The sequence below is a fragment of the Chelonia mydas genome, chromosome 25 (assembly GCF_015237465.2).
Source record: "Chelonia mydas isolate rCheMyd1 chromosome 25, rCheMyd1.pri.v2, whole genome shotgun sequence".
NCBI classification, from domain to species: domain Eukaryota; kingdom Metazoa; phylum Chordata; order Testudines; family Cheloniidae; genus Chelonia; species Chelonia mydas.
Genome location: NC_057858.1, coordinates 4678591 through 4696506, shown reverse-complemented (window position 1 = coordinate 4696506; position 17916 = coordinate 4678591). Strand labels below are relative to the sequence as shown.

Below are 17916 nucleotides of genomic sequence, written 5' to 3'. Positions count from 1 at the left end.
GACGCTTACAAACGAATAACACCTCAGCACATACAATCCATATCTATATGTAATGATACATATACATGGCGGTCTATCAACCCTCACCAGCTAAATTTTAATAGAGACATAAATGTAAATCTCTCTCTCTGTGTTACTGACCTCTGTTATTTCCCCCCTCCCAAGGCAAAGGAATCCCACATTCCTTAATGAGTCCACTGCAGGGGTCTATACACTTCCCTGGCCTGTCTGTATTGTGATGTGTGACATCCCGGGCTAGCTGTGTAATGAGCAGTGGTTTGGGACTTCAGGCCTTTTGGTGCCAGTTGAGGCTGGGGTGGTTTGGGGCAGGGAGTGGAGAGGGGGCGGGAGAAGCTGCCTTACCAACAGAAAGGCAAAGCCCGGGCTGGGAATCGATACAGAGTCAGTTCAAACCAGCTCTGTGATCCGCTCCCCCGCAACGCACAGTGCGGCCAGGGCTGGGTCGGCCAATGGAAGCCACCGGCACCCAGCGCCAGCCGAACCGGAGACCAGCCCCGGCTCCAGCGCCGGGGGGCAACAAGCTCGTGGGTGCCTTTCTCCGCTGCCCCCCGCCCAGCCCAGCCCAGCCCACGCCCTGAACTTACTTGTAAATACCTAACTGGGCCCGGGGGAGCTGGTGTGACCACGGACTGCTACATTAGCACTTCTGCGGACACACAATGAGATCGATCCCAGAGGGGGGAGAGAAAGAGATGAAGGCGAATTATTAGATTTGGGGTTTTCAACAGGGTCCAGCTAAGACCACTGAGGCGTTGAGCGGGTCAACTAAATGAGTAAGTAACTGATAGATAGATAGATAGATAGATAGATAGATAGATAGATAGATAGATAGATAGATAGAAGGGGTGGATGGGGATAGATAGATAGATAGATAGATAGATAGATAGATAGATAGATAGATAGAAGGGGTGGATGGGGATAGATAGATAGATAGATAGATAGATAGATAGATAGATAGAAGGGGTGGATGGGGATAGATAGACAGACAGACAGATAGATAGATAGATAGATAGATAGATAGATAGATAGATAGATAGATAGATAGATAGATGTGTATGGGGCTAGAGAGATCGACTGATCGATGTGTAAGTGGACAGACAGATGATACATAAAGTGTGTATGGGGGGGAAGATATTTTTTTCTGAAATGTTAAATATGCTGCATGGAAAACACCCCAGTGTCGATTAGGCCGCTCCTCCACACTGCTTATGGCTATTTACAGGCTTCGGCCCTGCCTAGCTCTCTACTGGGCACTGAAACAGACAAGTGGGAAGGCATCTGTAGCTGAGGTCAGACAAAGGCAGAAGCTTCCTTGCTCTTTAAGGAACCACTGGTGGTTCTTATGGGCCGGGGGCTGCTTCTGGCCTTCCTGCTGAGCACCCTACCCCCCACCCCCTGCCCCCAGAGGGGCCACGTGGGGGGAGGTGTGTGACTGGGAAAAGCAGCTGTAGCGAAGACCTACAGGACAAAAGACGAGCAGCTAAGGGCCTGCCTCTGTGTGCCTGTGACGGGCGGAGGGGAGCAGAGGCCCCGGGTTATTCGAGGCACACTGCCCGACCTACACAGTCATCTGTGGGCACAGGCGTCCACCCACACGGAGGTTAACACTGGCCACTGCCCTCTGTGCGGATGTCCTGACAGAGCCCCAGTTACTTCCATGGGCTTCGGCTTCGGCCCTACGGGTGCTTTCAACTGCGAGACCTTTTCCACCCCCTCCCCCCCCCCCACCCTTGGGCTGTTGGAAAGCCCCCTCCCCTGGCACCTTAGTTAGGCGACCTGCCCGCCACTGCTAATCTCCAGCGCACAGGGGCCCCAGTTCTCCAGTTCGCCTTTGGAGGCTCGGTTACAGGAGCTGGGGCCCTGCCTCCTGCCCTGGGCCCCGTGCAGAGCTGCGCCCCTAAGGCGATCCCCGGAGAAGGGGGTTCAGACAGACTGTGGTGAGCACGTGTGAACATCTCCTCTCATTCTGGTTCGTCACAGCATCAGAGCTCCCACCCTCTGCTCACCCATCCATCTCCTGGGACTTAGCTCCTCACCCCGAACCTCTGAGCAGCTTCAAAGCAAATTAATCCATCGGCCAGGGGCCGGGTTTTCTTCCTTTCCATCCCAATGCAGAAGGGCCCCTCCCCAAGGAATCTATTGCCCAGGGCATGCTGGGTTCGAGTCACTCTCCGTGTAAGATCGGATCCCTTGGGGGGGGATGCTGGACATCGGTATCATCAGTGTGTCCAGACAGATGGGGTGGGGCCCTTTTGAGAGGGGACGTAGCTATTTCCTGCCAGAGCCTCAGGCCGTGTAAACCAGAATAAGTCTGTTAGCTCACACCAGGTGCGGATCTAGCCCAATAACTACCTTTACTTGTTTCCCTCCTGCCACGCCCATACAGTCCAACTGACCATCTCTAAAACAGCCGGCTCCGTGGGGCAGAGGGGTACAAGGCCTGATCTCAGTATAAAGTAATCTCCGCTCTAAAATATATTTTCCTGTAACACGAGTGACACATAGAACATACATGACAGGATAGCATTCGAGGAGCGGACGGGATGAGGAGGGTTGTTAATTTCATAGGGGTGGTGTAATGAAGGGACGGGGTGGGAGTGAATTATGATCATACCGGGAGCCAGCTGTGGATTTTGGTGGTTCCGCCTAACTTGATTTTCGGATTGTTTTAAACATTAGAAGGGGCCCCCAGAGCTTGACATTTGGGTTCGAAGGATCTAAACAAATGCACAGAGAAAATGCCATGTCGTCTGGACGTTCATTAAGAATGACCTGGAAAATTCACTTGAGGTTTTCCCACAAAATACATTTCCAAATGTACCCTGATGAAACCATCCTACAACTGCCATGCTGCACAACTCAGATTCACACGTGCAAGTGCACACACAAAGGCACGCACATACACACACACACATGTTCTCTGTGTGTAACATTCTTCTCCGTGTCTGTTCTGTGCTGGCCTGCACGAATGTTCACATTTAGTTTACACTTACGGTAAGGTTTCTTCTTACAATCTCGACTCACGTTGTTCGCAGTGTTGGTCCCAGGATATGAGAGAGACAAGGCGGGGCATGGCATGTCTTTACTGGACCAACTTCTGTTGGCGACAGAGATTAAATCTTCCTCAAGCCCTGCAGCTTGTCTCTTTCACCAACAGAAGCTGGTCCAATAAAAGGGTATTACCACACCCACCTTTTCTCTCTTACACACACACACATGCACACGTATTCACATACACATCCATATGTGCACACTCACAAAGTACACACGTATGCACAACAGAGAGAACTTCCACGTTGCTCAGCCTCTGTGTGTGTCTGTATCCTTGGGTCTTAGGCTCCGCGTCTTTGTGGGTCTGTTGTAAGTGAATCTGCCTCTGGAGGAGGGGGGTGGACTTGTGTCTCTGTGGAACTGCACTATACCTGCGTGTGAGCGCTCGGGCGGCTGTATCTGGGAGCCCTGCTGTTTGTGCATGTGTGTTTCTCTCTGTGTGCCCCGAGGCAGGTGAGTGCCAGGGTGGCTGTGTGGGGGTACACCCAAGGCATCCATGCCCAGAACACATGCACCTACCCCCGGGACTACCCCCAGGGCCCCACTCTCCCCTTATCCCCCACCCCTCTCTTCCTAAGCAGAGTCTGAATCTGACCGAGGCAAGGAAGTGCGGAGAGGTAGAGAAGACAGAAGTTTGAAAGGGGTCTTTCGGGGGGAAGATTTCCACGAGACAGGCAGAGGTAGAGATGGGTGGGCAGGCGAGCGAAGTGTCCATCGGGCTAAAAGAAACCGACCACCCCATGGGGCGGGGGGGAACAGCCGCAGCTAGGCACACACCCCCCCCGAGCCACCTCTCCTCCAGTCGCTCTGGCAAGGAGTCCGACCTGCTTTGGCAGTGGAGACGAACCTGGCAAGCTGGCTCCCCCGCAAGCCAAACAAACCCGCCGGCTGGCGCTCGGAGCCGCGGCTGTGACCGGGGTGTGTTCGAGCCCAGCTGGATAATTAATGGTTCCTCTGCACATTGGCCAGGCGCTGCGGCCTGAAGGGGGAACTGGAGTGGAAAGAAGAGAAAGGCACCAACAGACATTTTATAGGGGGCCCAGCTTGTTTATTGATCTTCTATTTACTGACTCTAACTCATACACCAGGATGGACCCCTGAACCCGGCCCAGGGCCTGCCCCGCTCGCTGCAAAGCTCCCGCTCCCCCAAATGGCAGAGCCCCCTTCCCTTCCCGGGGACGGTCCCCCGGCGGCGGGCGCGGGGCAGGTCTGGAGGGAGAGGCCTGGTAGATGGAAACACCCCGCGCAGCTTCCTCCTGCTGGGGAGGCGTTAAGGGGCCGGTTTCACGCACTTCCCCGGGGCGGGGTGACCCCCAGGGTCTGTGTCCGGCTGGCCCGTCCTTCCCCTTCCTTCACTATTTGTATTAGGTAAATTGTCTCCTCCCATCTAATCTATCTATCTATCTATCTATCTATCTATCTATCTATCTCCAAACTGTCCTCTACAACTATCTCCATACGGCCCCTTGTATAGCGATCAACACCAACACACCCCAGACCCCGTTGTGTCTCCCCCTGTCACCAATACACACCCCACTGTGGCTCCCTTTGTTACCACCAACATAGATCCCAATGTGCTTCCCTCTGTCACCACCACACACACCCCCTGTGCCTCCCTCCGTCACAACCAATAAACATCTCACTGTGACTGCATCTGTCACCACCAATACACATCCCATTGTGCCTCAGGGTGTCACCATCAATACGCATCCTACTGCGCCTCTGTCAGTCATCACCAACACACACCCCGCTACACCTGTCTCTGTCACCACCCTTACACCCTCAACTGCGCCTCCCCCTGTCACCACCAGTACACACCCCGCTTTGCCTCCCTGTCAGCACCAAGACACACCCCACTGTGCTTCCCTCTGTTACCCCCAAAATACACACCACTTTGCACCTGTCTGTCACCACCAATAGACAACCCCCTGCATGTGCCTGTCACAACCAATAGACAACCCACTGTGCATCCCTCTGTCACCACCAAGACACACCCTACTGTTCTTCCATCTGTCACCAATACACACCCCACTCTGCCTCCCTCCGTCACACCACCAAAACACACCCTTCTAGGCACCCCTCTGTGACCACCACTAACATATACCCCACTGTGCCTCCCTCTGTCACTGCCACCAACACACCCCACTGGGCCTCCCTCTGTCACCACCAATATACCCCCCACTGCGCTTCTGTCACCACCACCAATGCACACCAACCCTGCCTCTCTCTGTCACCACCAATACACCCCCTGTGCCACCCTCTGTCACCACCAACACACACCCCACTTTGTCTTTCTCACACCACGAATACACCCCCTGTGCCACCCTCTGTCACCAGCAGAACACACCCCACCCTGCATGTCTGTCACCACCAATGCACACCAACCCTGCCTCCCTCTGTCACCACCAAGATACACCCCAACTCTCCATCTACCCTTCTTTCCTTCCGCCTCCCACTCTCCGCCCACATCGAACTCCCTCCTTTCTCCTTGGGTTGCTCTGCTCAGCTGGGTCTTTCTTCCCTTTAGCTACAAGTGGCAGGCGACAGATCGGTGCCTGGACCCCGCCAGACTCGTTCCTTGCTGGCTTCCGGCCCTGCCCGGATTGCGGGTCCCGCCCCAAGCACCCGGCTCGCCTCTCGGCCCGGGGTCCGCGCCCACCCCGGGGCGGGGGGGGGGGGCGAGGGGGAGGCTGTCGGGTCGCGCTGAGCTCTGGCCCGGGGCAGAGGGGAAATAGAGATTCCCAAGCGCCTCATGTGTCCCGGCTCGAAGGGGCCTCGCTGCCTACCCCCGGGATCTGGAATATTTCGATCCCCTGTTTGCAGTTTCCCCAGCCCGGTGCAATGTCTGTTGCTTTGTACTTTGGCTCCGCTGTTGATTTTCTATACCCTGTAGCTCGCAGCTCTCAGCCACGTGTGATTCAATGTCACAGCCCGTCTCCCTCCCCCCCTCCGTATAGGTGTGCTCTGGAGCGGCGATTTAAACAATATTTGAAGGCCATTAAAAAAGCGCAGTGGGGTGGGGGTGCCGGTGATGAACTGGGGACAGTAACTCGAAGGCGTCGATCGGCGTGCCGCCCCCGCGCCCCCAGCCCCCAGCCCAAGTCCTCCTGCTATATAATGGCGCTTTTCAGAGGCAATCAGGGTAATGCGCTCCAGGCGCATGCAGACGATATGCAGATCAGCCTCGGGGGAAGCAAAGCCAGGAGGGACAAAAGTCACTACTGCTGAACAAAAGAATAAAACAACCGACCGACCGACCAGAAAACACGGGGGAAATCCGTAGAAACAGAAACAACCCCTGGGGGTGCGTGCTTCTCCACAGCAGGTCGATCTCCCGCTCAGCGGGCACGATCCCTGCTCCTGCCTTTGCACACTCGTGTGCCCGTAACATACACGCATAGGTAGTCACACTAGGCCCCACTGGCCTCCATGGGAACTTTGGCAGTGCTAGGAATGCAGAATGAAGCTCTAGATGGGTGTGTGCTTTTATGACCCCCCCTTTCCCCCCCTACCTGGTGCACGGGTACCCATCTAATCTGCCTAGCGAGCGTTTGACATATAGGAACTTGGGTTCTCTTCCCCCCCCCCCCACCCCAAACAAGTACCAAAGCAGTAACTCTCTTTCAGTCCTTCCTTTCTTGAGCCCGACAATTCTTCCAACATCGTTTTGAAATCAGGCGCAGGGGAAAGGTGCCCTTTGAAATTACGCCCTCGCCCTTTAAGTACACAATGCCTCTGCCGCGCGCTGGCTGCCATTTTCAGCGACTCCGTGTCTCACCCTCTTTAGTACTGGTTAATAAGCTCTCCCCAGATCCCTTGCACATCCCCAAATCCACTGGCAGAGTGTCCCCAAACGCAGACAGACAATCCCTTCCCTAGCTGATCGACAAATGCCATTTGCAAGAGAGCCATTTCATTTCGCCTTTGGGTTGCGATTTTCATATTCTAGTTTCCAGAAACACCCAGTGAGTTTTACTTGTTTGCTTAAACGACATGGCATGTTCCTGCTAATTTGGAAACAAACCAAAACCTTCCCGAAAAAAACAAACAAACAAACAAAAACCCTTTCTTAGAATTGTCGTGTATATTTACAATGCAGGGCATTTACTATGATGCAGGATTTTCATAGAATATCAGGGTTGGAAGGGACCTCAGGAGGTCATCTAGTCCCACCCCCTGCTCAAAGCAAAGCATTTTGGTTGTAATCCCCCTTCTTTCGTGTGTTTTATTTTAGGTATGTAACATACCTGATATTTAAATGTTTGATATTTCTGTGTCATGCAATACAGACGTGCTCATTTCCTCTCGCTGTATTATATATGTAACATACCTGGTATTTTAAAATCCAGTGCAACATTTTGCATATCTCGCACCACAACTTTTCCTTTGAGCAGGACTATATTCTAATATATGCAACAGAGACGGTCGTTAAACGAGTATCCAACAGATTTTGATTTAAATCAGTCAAAATCACCCAGGGCAAATGACCTCCTAGTTCCCCCCAAAAAGTTTATAGAGGAACTCGAAACCTCATTTCAACTCAAAATTCAGCAAAGGGTTTCAGAACACAATACTAAAGAGTGACCATGTTCCAACAATAGTGTGAGTTCATTTAGTGGAGGGTTTTTGTTGAGTCTTTTAGGTAAAATCCAGGGCCATATATCTACTCACAGATTCCCCTTGAATCTTCCAGCTTTGAAGTTGTTGTTTTTTTTTTTATTTTGGTGAGTCAGAAATAAAACAACCAACTGCTCAATTAGACTGAACAACGGGGGTACTTAAAAAGCCAATTGTGGCCGTGTTTAAATCTTTATTTACCAGAACCTTGTAAAGGCAGGAACAATTTGCATTCTATTAACTGCTTTTCAATAGGGCATCGACTGGAACTAAAGGATGCCACTATCTTGCCCTAATTAAAGAGCAACTGAATTACACTAAATACATATGAATACTACTATCCCCCCATAAATAACCCCAGACATCTTGCTATAGGTGGGGAGTGCTTCATCCCATTCGCCCAGGCTCTGTTAGGATCTGCTTGGAGCTCAGATACACTGACACTAGATGGCCCACAGGTCATGTGGAATTTTGTTTCAATAGCCCAATCCACCCCCTTTGAGCCCACCAGACACAAAATATCCATAAGAACGGCCCTACTGGGTCAGACCCATGGTCCATCTAGCCCAGTCTCCTGTCTGGCCGTGGCCAGTGCCAGGTGCTTCAGAGGGAACTAACAAAACCGGGCAGTTTCCAATGATTTATCCCCCCTGTAGTCCAGTCCCAGCGTCTGGCGGTTCTGAAGTCCAAACCAGAGGACTTGCTTGTCATTTAGTCTATGAAGCAACCCTGTTCCCTTAGCAGCAAGGCAGGTGGGTTACAGGGCACGGGGAAATAAAATGGTCAGAAGCAAGATTGAGTATACAGAACTGGGGGAGGGGGGGTGCGGGGGGGTGAGTGCAGGTGTGTATAGCATCCCCATGGCTGCCACAGCCGAGGGCATCTTATTTCAGCATGTCTAGAAATACTCCTGAGACTGCAGAGAACCCCGAGCCCCTGTGGAAAATGTTCTCTCCACACAACGAGTAGAGAAAGCGAAAGTCGATGATACACATGGAGGTTTTCATCTTACTTATGGATATATGGAAGAGATCACTGTGTTTCCATATGTAGGAAATCGATCTGGGTAAATATATTTCACCTTGTATTCTATGCGAACTACAGGAGAATTGCATCTGTGCTTACGTGGCATTATAAATGATCACACAGCATAAAACCCACGGTTCTGTTGTGCAGACACACAAGCAGAAGAGAAAGAAACTGTCTCTGTCTTGACATATCTAAGGAGACATGTATGTGTATGCAGAACAGAGAGGAACTTAGCCACACTTTGCCTTCATACTGTATCATTTATAAACACACAAAGACTATGACTATGAGTGAGTGTGTGTGTGTGTGTATACAGAATGTGTGTGTGTGTGTATACAGAATGTGTGTGTATACATATATATATGTATATATACACACACACATTCTTTATAATGTACATAACACATGATGCATATAAATATGTATATATAGTTATAATACACGTTTCATGGGACTGTATGTTTTGCTCTATGCATCAGGTATGATATATATTATACAGAAGGTGTGTATGTATTTTTCTAGACAGCCATATTTATAATCATGAAATTCACACCGGGCTTTAGACTGGACGCCTGAGTTTCACTCTCGCCGGGGTGGTGGTGGGGAGGGGAATGCGGAGAAATTCTATCAGCGTAATTTTTAACCTAAATCTTAACACAGAGAACCAGACCCCACCTCTCCCAGGGTGCACAGACCTGCTTCAGAGTTTACAGTTCGGTCTCTGGGGTCTCTCTGCTCAGCGCTATTGTGCCCTGGAGCGCAAGAGGCAAAGTGTCCTGTCCCCCCGTCCTAAAACCAGGCCTTTTCCTCCCGCTTCCGCGTGGGTGCATTTATTTTTCGGTGACTGTCCATTCATTTCAAATACAGTCAGGACTGAGTCAGCATCTGAGCCGTGATGGTTTGCGTACCCTCGGTTTCAGAGCCAGACAGCAGCGTCTCCCTGCTAGCAAAGCCCCCTTTGCTTGCAAAAGAAAACCAGACTGGGAGAGGACCGCGTCAGATAGATCCCAAATGCAAATCATTGCCCGGGCGATAGAGAATTGATTGGCGGTGCCATTTGTAAAATGAAGGAGCTATCATATTGATCCATTGGGAAGGAGAGGGAGGAGGGGAACAGCTGAGTTTTGACTCCTTCAGCAGCATGAAGAAGCAGGCCTTGGGGGTTTCTGTGCATACAGACCGTTTAGACCTGGCTGGGGTAACTGATTTACCGCTATGTATTTAGGGTGGCGAATCCAGCTCAGTATTAAGCCCTTCCAATGGAGCAAAAAAAGCTGAGAAAAGCAGGTAGGTAGCTAAATAGCTGGGTAGAGATAGATAGACAGACAGATAGACAGAGAGAGAGGGTGTCTGAGGATAGATAGATAGATAGATAGATAGATAGATAGATAGATAGATAGATAGATAGATAGAAGGGGTGTATGTGAATAGATAGATAGGTAGATAGATAAATAGAAGGGGTGTATGTGAATAGATAGATAGATAGATAGATAGATAGATAGATAGATAGATAGAAGGGGTGTATGTGAATAGATAGATAGATGAGAGGGGTGTATGGGGATAGATAGATAGATAGATAGATAGATAGATAGATAAATAGAAGGGGTGTATGTGAATAGATAGATAGATAGATAGATAGATAGATAGATAGATAGATAGATGAGAGGGGTGTATGGGGATAGATAGGTAGATAGATAGATAGATAGATAGATAGATAAATAGAAGGGGTGTATGTGAATAGATAGATAGATAGATAGATAGATAGATAGATAGATAGATAGATAGATAGATAGATAGATAGATAGATAGAGAGGAGTCTAAGTAACCTATAGCATCTACACCCCTGATGGCTTTGACCTAGGATCTTTATATTTCAGACTGGTCGGAGGGGGGGATTTTGAGGAGGGGGAAAGGATGAGGTTTATGATAAATATGATTTCCTTTTCATGCGATCTGTTAAAGACTTGAAACAACCGGTAACACACACACAGAGAGAGAGAGAGAGAGAGGAAAAAATAAGGATACAGCTACCCAGTGCAGAGCCATGAAAGGAGAGCACACCGTGTGTGTGTGTGTGTGTGTCCAAAGAGAAGCACTGATTGGATTTTTGCAATATGTACCGATGTGTCACACACTGCTGCTCGTGCAGAGGGTGCCCGTGCAGACCCGCACCGGTCCTTCGGGGTTTCTAGCGCCGCCAGCCATCCCCCCTGCACAGACCCATGCCTCTAACACCCCCGCCCCCTCTGCCCCCCTACCTGCGAGCCTCAGCGCCGACATCCTCTGAAACTCAGGCTCCTGCAGCCACTTCCACATCCTCCGGAAGGTCTCCCGGCCGGACTTGAGCTTACTCCAGGGTTTGGGGTTCCTCAGGAGGTCGGACAGGGTGCCCTGAGACCTGCACAAGATCCTCTGGGCAAAGATGGCCTGGGGGATGCTGTACCGCTTCAGCTCCGCCGTGATCCTCTGCGCCACCTCCTTGGTGTTGATCTCCTCCACCTGCCCGGAGCTGCCGGCCTGCGAGCCCGAGGCGGACGCCTGCCTCTCCCGCTCGCCCAGCAGGGAGCCGTTGGGCTGGCCGTGGTGGTGCCCGTGCGGGTGCATGCCGTTCAGGGGGGGCATCATGCCGGCGCCCCCAGCCCCCAGCCCGCGGGCTAGGTGTTCCTCGCTCCGGGAGAGCATGGCCGCGTGGGAGTCGAAGCCGCTGGGGGAGAGCATCTTCTCGTTGGCCAGGTGCCCCCCGGGGCCGTAGGGGGCCAGCGGCTGCTGCGCATTGTGCAAGGGGCCCAGGCCGTTGGGCAGCGGGGAGAGCGGCTGCCCCATGGCCGGCATGTCCTTGGGGTAGTGGCCGTAGAGGTTGCCCATGGAGGAGAGGCTCCTCTCGTCCCGCATGAGGGTGAAGCTGCCGCTGACGCTGGCGGGCAGGCGCTGGTGCGGGTGGTGCGGGTGGTGGTGCGGGTGGTGGTGGTGGAACTTGTCCGAGACGGTGGAGATGGGGGGCAGGTGCTGCAGCGGGGTCAGGGTGGTGTAGGTGCTGCTCAGGCTCATGCCCGAGGGGGACTCGCACGCCATGCTCATGGCCGGGTGCAGGGGACCCCCCAGGCTGTGCTCCGGCCGGTAGTCCCCGGCGCCTTCCAGGATCGAGGCCATGCTGGGCACCACGGCCGGCCGGCCGTGGGGGACCAGGTTCCGGTGGGCGGCCGGCCGGCCGTGGGCAGGGCTCATCAGCTCCCCGGCCTGCGAGTGGGGCACCCCGTGCAGGCTGCCCAGGCTCTCCATGGTAAGTTCCATGCTGGCCCCCCCGCCGCCCGCGCTGCCCGGCTTAATTCAGAGCCATCGATCCGCCCCCCGCTCGCAGTCAATCCAGCATGGTTTGCTGGGGCGCCTGGCCTCCCTCCCGCGCGCCGGGCTGCCCCCCCTCCCGCCCCCACCCCCTCGCCATACAACGCCCGGCCTCAGTGGGTGCGCGCCGCTCGCCCGGGCTCTCCCCCGGCCGCTGGCTGTGGCAGCCCGGGCTCTCCGCGCTCTGCGGCCGGCGCCGGGAAAGCTGCGGATCGCATTGAATCCCCGAGCCCCAGCCAGCCTCAATCTCACAGCCAGCCGGGCCTGACGTCAGCAGCTCCTGGCTCGCCACACAGCCCCCCCACCCCCAACCCCCCCACCCCCGCCCCCTCTCTCCCTCCCAGCTCATCCGGTGAAACTATAACTTGGTGGCAACGTGCAATGGGAAAATAAATGAACTTCTGCTTTCCTGGACACCTAGCGCTCTGCCCTTCCTCCCCCCAGCCGTGCACACTTCAGTGCAACCTGCCTCGCCTCCCGCCCCGCCGCCGTGTGCAACAAAGCCCAGGCGTGTCTGAGTGCAAGCCCAGAGCCGTGTGTCAAAGAGGAGAACTGATCGGCTTTGAAATGTATAGAAAAATGTAGATCGCCAAGAGACCGTTTGCACACGTGCTGCGTTGGTGTAACACACACACACACACACGATTAATCGATGGTTAATGCCCGGAAGCAAAGGGGGGTGGAGGGAAAATTAATTCTAAAGGGATGTGCACGGGAGAAAGCCAGCTGACAATTGTGGACACGGTTTTAGTTAGCGTCGTTCCCTGTTTGTTATAGACCATACAGACTCAACTGGATATCACATATATAGCTTTTACGTTAGCTAATTTCTAAATCGATCGATCGATCGATAGCTGCGTATGCAGGCAATTACATAGAGATGTGTGTGAGTGTGCCAGAGTGTGTGTGCGTTTGTGTGTGTGTTTGTCAGTGTGTGTGTCTGTGTCTACATGCATTCATGGTCTCTTTCCCTGCGTGTGTTCCTGGGGAGGCGGGCGGGGCTCTGTTGCGGAAGGGGAGGCGTTGAAAAACACGCACCGTGGTGCCCTCTGACAACCCCAGGCTAACGGGATTGTCCCACCTGGGCTTTTCTGCAGAGAGATTCACCCCCTTACAGCTCGCCCTCTGGGGATTGCAGGCTCGCGGGCAATCTCGGCTCTGTCCCCATAACCGGTCTGATCCCTAAAGGTATCGATCGCTACAGATGAAGAGGGGAGGAGAAATACCTCCTGGCTATCTGAGTCGTTAGCTCCAAAGGCTTCCTGGGGAAAGCCAGGGGGAAAGGAGCGGGTCAGCTCCGGTTCTCTGGGCACCGGATTCTTCTTCGGGCTGGCCTGCCAATTAGCGCCACTCCGCTTCGCTCCGAGGCAGAAAGGGGTGTTCACACTCCCAGGGCACCGGCTAGGGAACGTGGTGACCCGCACTGGGATGTGGCTGTCAGGAAATCCCTGGTGACTGCCATGGCATAGGCTCACCTGGAAGCGCCCGGCGACTGCACAGGGGTGTGTGTCTGTGTGTGAGATTGCAACGCACGCACATGTATAGACAGACACGCACATGTATAATGTGCATGCATATCACACATACCATCAGGCGACCTGCAAACAGCAGTGACTTTACTCAGGTGAGTATTCCTACGGACTTCCGCAAGACCACTCACAGACAGAGTTCCTGACGCGTTTGCGCCACAGAATCCAAGGGGTAATCGGGTTTTTGGCCTTGTACGAAAGAAAGAGAAGATAGATAGATAGATAGATAGATAGATAGATAGATAGATAGATAGAGTGGGTGTGTGGGAGAATAGATAGATAGATAGATAGATAGATAGATAGATAGATAGATAGATAGATAGAGTGGATGTGTGGGAGAATAGATAGATAGATAGATAGATAGATAGATAGATAGATAGATAGATAGATAGATAGATAGATAGATAGATGGTGTGTGGGAGGATAGATAGATAGATAGATAGACAGATAGATGGTGTGTGGAAGGATAGATAGATAGATAGATAGATAGATAGATAGATAGATAGATAGACAGATAGATGGTGTGTGGAAGGATAGATAGATAGATAGATAGATAGATAGATAGATAGATAGATAGATAGATAGATAGATAGATGGTGTGTGGAAGGATAGATAGATAGATAGATAGATAGATAGATAGATAGATAGATAGATAGATAGATAGATAGAGTGGGTGTGTGGGAGGATAGATAGATAGATAGATAGATAGATAGATAGATAGATAGATAGATAGATAGAGTGGGTGTGTGGAGAAAGAAAGAAAGAAAGAAAGAAAGAAAGAAAGAAAGAAAGAAAGAAAGAAAGAAAGGCTGGCAATTGGTTTTCCGGATCCAATCAGTGTTTTGATCATCTTTAAAACTTACTTGCAAAATATTACAGACTCTTATGTGTGACCCCTGCCAACAGCACGAAAGCTGGCAAAATTAAAAATACAATATTTCCGCCGCAGAACTAGACTGCTCTCTGGAAATCAAAGACTGGAAGGAACCAACGGACTGTACAGACATTGCAATAACACCCACACCCCTCTCCCTTTAAAAACTCCTGATCTTTACATTCAGATCAGACACATGCATTAAATAGAATCTTAGAGAGAGGGAGACAGTGGGTGAGAGACAATAAAACACAGACATTTAGCTCTAGCCAGACGGGCAGACAACAACATATCATCTCTCGCCTTTCTAGGGAAAAAGCAATAATGAAATCTGAGAACATTCTTTGGCTAAAAAGAGAGAAAGAGCAGATAAAAAAAAGAACAGAGAATTTAGCTTCCATGGAGCCTCTGGTTAATATTTAAATTGATATTGAGACAGTTCCAGTATTTTCAGTCTGTTCTGAGTCCTTTCGGGTCAATACATGCTGGTTTCCAAAGCTTCATTGGAAGAGGTAAAAAAAATCTCTGGCTTACCATTTTTAAAGCATTACTAACTCTTCTGAAGCTTTGGATTTAATAAGCGCCATCAATAAAGAACACGCCTATTCCTTTGGAAATCATCCTCCAACCCTCTAAATCTATTACCGTAGCCTGCATGAGACCAAATCATTGTAATGAGTTGGGGGGAGGGGGGAATAGAGGTCTCCATTTAGCTGCTATTGACCCAGATGCAGTGCACCAACTGCCCTCCCAAACCAACACCACAAATGCAATTTATGTAGGAGAAAAGTCATTTTGACAGGCAGTATTTTATTTTCATCATTGCCAGTTTTTCTCATTTGATCCAGTCCTTTTCCTTGGAATCCCTGGTCAGTTTCTCTCTGGAAGGCAACCCTCTGAGAAGTGAAAAGAAGATAAGCAAGCACCCAGAGGTTAGGGGTTACATTGTGTCGATCGCATGTTTCGTGAGCTTCAGAATCCCCCAGACATGTCCACTGAAAGCACCTATGTGACTGTGAGCCCCCAGATATCCTTGCGTTCATCTAAGGTGCATATCCCTGCAGCGATTTTGGTAATACGCCGGCCATGTCGCAGTACTGTCGCCACAATACCTTGACAAAAAGCTCCAAACGGCACGTTTCCTGCCTGCACCTGCTGCGGGTCCTGCATCCTTCGCTTTGGACTTCGGGATGCCAGAGATCTCCAGACACATCTGAGCTGCAGGGACATTTCATCTTCCACAGCAGGAAATGACTGAATTCATGTAAGAGCTGATCTATGGCATGCAAGTGTTGGTCAGAAATGGCAAAGGGAGTCTTCATCTTATTAATAATAATAATAATAAATAATAATAAAATTAACCTCTGCTTCAGTGCAGCCACTCCACAAGCTCCATGAATATTCAATTACTACTTTATACCAAACTTTCTAGGCAAAATATTCAAAACTGAAAGTATGAATAGACTCTGGCTTTATTTTTTTCCCTGTAGAGAGAAAAGGGAAAAGCCTTCTTGCTAAAAATTGTCATCTGGAAATACTTTTGCTTTCACTATAGAACCTGTGAGATTGAATACAACTCTTTCTTTTCTTTTTCTTTGAGATTGCAATATAAAATCAATCCCAGAGCCAGCCATTTTCTTAGTCCTTGGTAGGCCACTTACTTGCAAAACAACAGCAGCAACCTGGAGGGAAGTGGTAGGGAGGCTCATTGTTTTCCAGACCTCATTGAGAAGGAAGAAACCTGAGATGGATTGTACCATCAATTTCTACTCTTCAGCTGGGCAGGAGATGCCCTCAAAGGGCAAAGGAGATACTGGTTCATGCACTCCCCCCACCCCGCCCCCCATTACTGAAGTGGTAACTTCTTGTCCTGTAGAATGAACATAAGAACATAAGAACAGCCATGCTGGGTCAGACCAAAGGTCCATCTAGCCCAGTGTCCTGTCTTCCAACAGTGGCCAATGTCAGGTGCCCCAGAGGGAATGAACAGAACAGGGAATCATCAAGTGATCCATCCCCTGTAGCCCATTCCAAGCTTCTGGCAAACAAGAGGCTAGTCATTTCAGAGCATGATTTTGCATCCCTTTCCCCACCCCCATTGTAGGTGTCCCTAAAGCATTTGAAGTGTCCTTGAGACCAGGCATCAAGGAAGGATGGTTTCCCTACAACCCACCAACTGCCAAGACCCCTCCCGCTCCACTGGTGTGAACCTAATAGGTGGCCGAACCCCGCCGTGCCCTAGAACTGGTTGTGGACAAGGGAAGGGTGTGTGGAACAACTCTTGCATCCTTTCTCCATCCAGAGCAAGGATGTCAATGGTGGCCCAGAGAGACATCATGAAACAGGGACTCAAGGATTTGGACTTTCTTCTCTCCCACCCGCCCAGGAAATGGGAGTGTTGAAGTCTTGGAGAACATGTCAGGGTCATGACACTGAAGCACCAGGTGTGTGAACAGAAGGGCATTTGAAAAGTCCCCAAGATCTAGCAGAGAGGTCTACAGTCCTGGAAGCGCATGCCACCTCTCCCCACAATTCTCCAGCCTGCAAGGCAAGGCATGTAGGCCCCACCTAGACCCACAGGCCTCCCAAGGCCCTTGTCTGGGTGGTCACAAGCAGGTGGTCACTGATGTCTGGGCTCGCTCTCCCCACGTCATAACTCTAGAACAGGGGTTCTCAAACTTTTTTTGCTGAAACACCCTTTGTAAATATTTCAGCCCCCCCCCCGCAAGTGATGACCCCCCCATACCATGCCCCCTTACTTCAGTGCTGCTCCTGGAAGCAGCGCTGCCTTCAGACCTGGACACCCAGCCAGCAGCTGCCGCTCTCGCAACCCCCCCACAACAGTCTTGTGGCCCCCTTTTTGGGTCAGGACCCCAGCTGGAGAAACACTGCTCTAGGGAAAGCTCCCATCGTCCCTCCGAAGTCTGGGGGAGGAGCAGAAGAAGCAGGAGAGCTGCCCTCCTATTGAAGGAGCCTGTGTGGGAGAGTCCAGGGCCCCTCAATGCCCGTGAGACCCAGAACCATCCCCCGCACGCTGCAAAGTTCGCAGCCAGCGTGTGCCCCGCCGCGCAAAATGCCCCGCTCCTACCTGCTGGGCACAGAGAACGGATCATTCCGCCCCGGATCTTTATTCAGGCTTTCACGTGGTCTCAGGGTAGCAGTTTAAGCCTTTCCGCCAGCAGGTCTGGGCGTTTCTTCCCCGTTTCGGAGCAAAAGGGAAATGAACGGCGGTGAGACATCTTGGCGGTGGGAGACCTGAGGAGGGACTACTTTCTAATGAGTGTGTCTCGCACAAGGAGCACTCCGCGCATAGCTCTGTGGGGCTGAGAGGGGTCTGGACCGAATTCTGTTCCGTTACTGGTCTAAATGCGGATTGACACCAGTGTGCCCCAAATCAGAGCAGCGCGCTCTCCCTGTTGTTCTCTGAAGCTCCCTTCTGGTGGAGCAGAGCCA

The 17916-nt window shown here is 51.4% G+C and overlaps 1 protein-coding gene across 1 annotated transcript in view; it reads right to left on the bottom strand.

The window, feature by feature from the left end:
- Positions 1-12009, bottom strand: part of ONECUT3 (one cut homeobox 3) — an 82207-nt gene extending 70198 nt beyond the window's left edge. Inside the window, exon 1 of the mRNA XM_037885761.1 lies at positions 10977-12009. Coding sequence (XP_037741689.1) covers positions 10977-12009 — 1033 coding nt within the window. The remainder of the gene's footprint in view (positions 1-10976) is intronic.
- Between the last annotated feature and the right edge of the window lie 5907 nt (positions 12010-17916).